This window comes from Pygoscelis adeliae, unplaced genomic scaffold (genome assembly GCF_000699105.1).
Source record: "Pygoscelis adeliae isolate BGI_AS28 unplaced genomic scaffold, ASM69910v1 Scaffold445, whole genome shotgun sequence".
Classification (NCBI taxonomy): domain Eukaryota; kingdom Metazoa; phylum Chordata; class Aves; order Sphenisciformes; family Spheniscidae; genus Pygoscelis; species Pygoscelis adeliae.
In genome coordinates, this window is record NW_008824894.1 from 1,075,721 (window position 1) to 1,078,958 (window position 3,238).

At 47.4% G+C, this 3,238-nt stretch overlaps 1 protein-coding gene across 1 annotated transcript; it reads right to left on the reverse strand.

Moving 5' to 3' along the window:
- Positions 1–2,002: 2,002 nt before the first annotated feature.
- Positions 2,003–2,971, reverse strand: STRA13 (stimulated by retinoic acid 13; the record flags this gene model as incomplete). Its single annotated transcript, XM_009324550.1, has 2 exons — positions 2,003–2,710; positions 2,855–2,971. Coding segments are annotated over 2 exons (132 nt in total), but the record flags the coding sequence as incomplete, so codon positions are not given.
- Positions 2,972–3,238: the final 267 nt, after the last annotated feature.

Here is a 3,238-nt window from a genome sequence, read left to right on the forward strand (position 1 = left end):
GAGGCCTTTTTGTCGGTCTCTTTGATAATACGTTTCTTCCCCCAGTACTCAGTTTCTCTGTCAGTTCACAGGAACCTGCTCCCTTTTCAATGGGCCTGTCATGCCTCATTCCCTTCCTCCCATTTTTTTTCAACAAAGCAAAACAGAGCTTTGTACCATCTGAATGAACTTCAAAGTGGCTAGAAAGGGCACCCAGGGTTCCTGGCACTTGTCATTGTCTCCCAGCCTGGCCAACATTTCCCTTCAGGTCTAATTACTTCCAAATGCTCCCAAATGCTTTGAAGAAACTCAGAGGGAGGGGGAGGCATGAAAGAAAGGTGGAAGAGGGAAAACGAGACTCAAAGTAGAGGGAGCAGAATGCTTTAGCAAAAATCTTGATTGATTTCTTATATGACACCCAAACATAAACAGGGAATGTGTGTGGCCGCTGGCAGTGGGATATGCAAGAGCACTATGTACAGCTGCTGCTTTAAATCCTTACTGTGGAAAGCGAGCCCTTCTTGCACTTGCCAGGCTGTAAAAGGCATACTATAGCAAAACAAAAAATATTAAACTAATGTTTAAAGTTTATTACTTTAGTGTATTAAGTGTGGGCAGAGCCTACACTCCATAGGGCTATCTGTATCTTGATTCAGGTGCTATGTCAGGCTTATTCATTTCACAGAAGTCAGAGCTAGACTGTGGCTAGAGCTGCTTTGCTGAATTTATGTAGGATGTATCAGGGGCCATCTAATAGCCACAGCTAATGGTAGGTGATGATATACTTGTGCTGGTGTTTTTGATTCACAGGGTTAGAATAAACAGAGGCAGTCTGGTTGGTAGCAAGTTGTAGTGTGCTTTCAGATGTGCTGGTCTTGTTTTTTGAAGAGCATGGGCAACATCAAATACTACTGATTCGCTTAGCTATTTTGATTCCACCAGTTTTGACAAAGAGCTAGCACCGTAACTATCACCTGCAAGTACCTGATACGGGAAAACAGAAGGAAAAGTTTAGGGACACAAGCACCAATATCATCATTACTGGGGCAGTTTCATGGGTTAAGTACGGGGGTGAGGATTAGGAGACTTCATATTGCTAACAATGTGCATTACCTCAGCCAGTTCCGCTCATGCTTGTCCATTCTTTAAGAGGGACAAGATGCCCCGATATTTAAAGCTGCAGCCTCTTCACTAAGGTAGTTGCTACAAGGATTCCTACCCTGCCACAGAACAATACATGCAGATACCTGATGAGCTGGATTTGTTTCAATTATCACTTCTGCTATAGTAGCTGAACTCACCCCTGGGGTTTTGGGGCATTCAAAGGTAGTATTACTTGCATTTTTTTGCTGTTGCCTTTTTTTTTACCATACGGTTGTGGGGCTGAAGGCTGAACTAGGTCAGTTCCTTCATTGGTTTCGTTGTACAGCTGCACAAACAGTTGTCTTGGCAAAGAGGCTGCAGTGCAGAGGGATGGGGCACTGCTTAAGCTGGTACTGTCATCAGAAAGAATGTGTATTAAATTGTGGTTTTAGTTGAAGTTTCCAAGTGGCTGGTGTCCTGAGTGATGACCTTGATAGCTCTTGGCCGAAAGAGTACAGTGAGCTACTGAGCCTTCGCCTGCTACAGCTGTCAATGGGAAAAAAATTGCTCGCTATTACTAATCATAAAGACTACAGCTAGCCAACAACAGAGAGTGTGCAATCCTTAAGACACGCTGGTGTCAGCTGCTTTTCGTGCAGCCGGCTATGTATTTCCCAACAAAGCCAGTTCAGTTGTGTGGGTCCTGCCTACATGTGTAAGGTTTCTTATTTCACAGCTTCCCCCCCGGCCCCCCTGCTGGCTGAGGGGCCAGGCTGTCCCATGATGTGGGATTCTCACACATGCTGTTTGTTATTCTGTCCTTTTTCCTTTCGTCCTACAAAGATTTAGAGAAGAGGGTGGGTGAGGGGGAAACTTTGCAAGTCTTTGAAGCAACTTGACTTTCGATGATTAATTGCAGCAAAGAGCCTACACAAGGGAGGGTGACTTGGTTTTAATTTATTGATGTTTCTTTGTGAGAACAAATTTATAGCAGAGGGGAAGCAGCTTCTGAGGAGAATATCAAATGGTTAAAAGGTTCCAAGCATTCTTTGATGTCACAGCCCTGGAGAAATACTGGAAGGTAGTGAGGGACAGACACTGTTTATTTATAAAATAAAGATCAGTTACCTGCTTTTGGCAAGAGCCTGTGACTGAGCTCCTGTTAACAACCTATTCATTAGGCAGGCTTGGAGCTGGACCTAAAGATTCTGCCACAGCTGCCTGCTGAGGCGATGAGAGCCTGATGTTTGGACGACATTTCCAGCCATTAAGTCTTTCCATGCATCTCTGTGAAGCAGCACCTGTTTCTCACATTAGCTGAGAAAGCAACAGCATCTTGCCGTGCTGTGAAATACAGGCTACTGTGAAAGGAGTAAGGCAGCACGATAGAAACGAGTTACACACATAGCCGACCAAAACAAGCGTGTGGCAGCCTCTTTTCAAAAATAGCATCTGACAGCATAGTTGCCTAGGGCTTTGTCACGCTCGGTAAAGGAGAGGGGAAACAGAAGCAAAATGGCAGAGAAAGAAGAAGTTGAGACTGTTCTTCCTAGAGCTAGACTGAGGATGAGCCAGATGTTCACTGTCAGGTCAGGATCTTCTGCTGGCAGGCCACGTGTGCTTCATGAGGCCTCTAGAAATCTAGAAGCTGTAAGGAGAGAGCAGCAAGCCAGTCAGCGCATCTGCTGGGTCGCTGAATATCTCCCAGAAGGAAAAGGATTAAGCTGCTTCAGCCCACATCCTTATCCTGTTCAAGCGCAGTTCAGCTTCTACAGCTTCTGTAGTTACATACCAGCTGTGGCAGCACTTTCTCCACATGTTCAATATCCACTTTCTCCAGGTCCTCCGCCTGAGCCTGCCGTGCTGCTCGTGCCGCTGCTTCTGCAGTACAAGCGTAAGGAAAGAGTTGTTAGAGGGGTCTTAGAGATGTTTGGTGTGTGGTCCCACCGAGGTGTCGGGGGCTGGTTTTCTGGGAGGAGGACGCAGTCCCACGGAACAAGACGGCCCGGCTCCCTGGAGGAGGCTGTTCACCAGCCAGAGGGGGTGCAGGGAGCGGGGGCATGGCTGTGGCGGAGGCGCAGCTCCTCGCTCCGCGGTGAGGTGCAGCGGCAGAGCGGAGCTGGGGCACGACGGGACGAGCAGAAGGCTGGCTGGGTGCTCGGGGGGGGGAGACGGG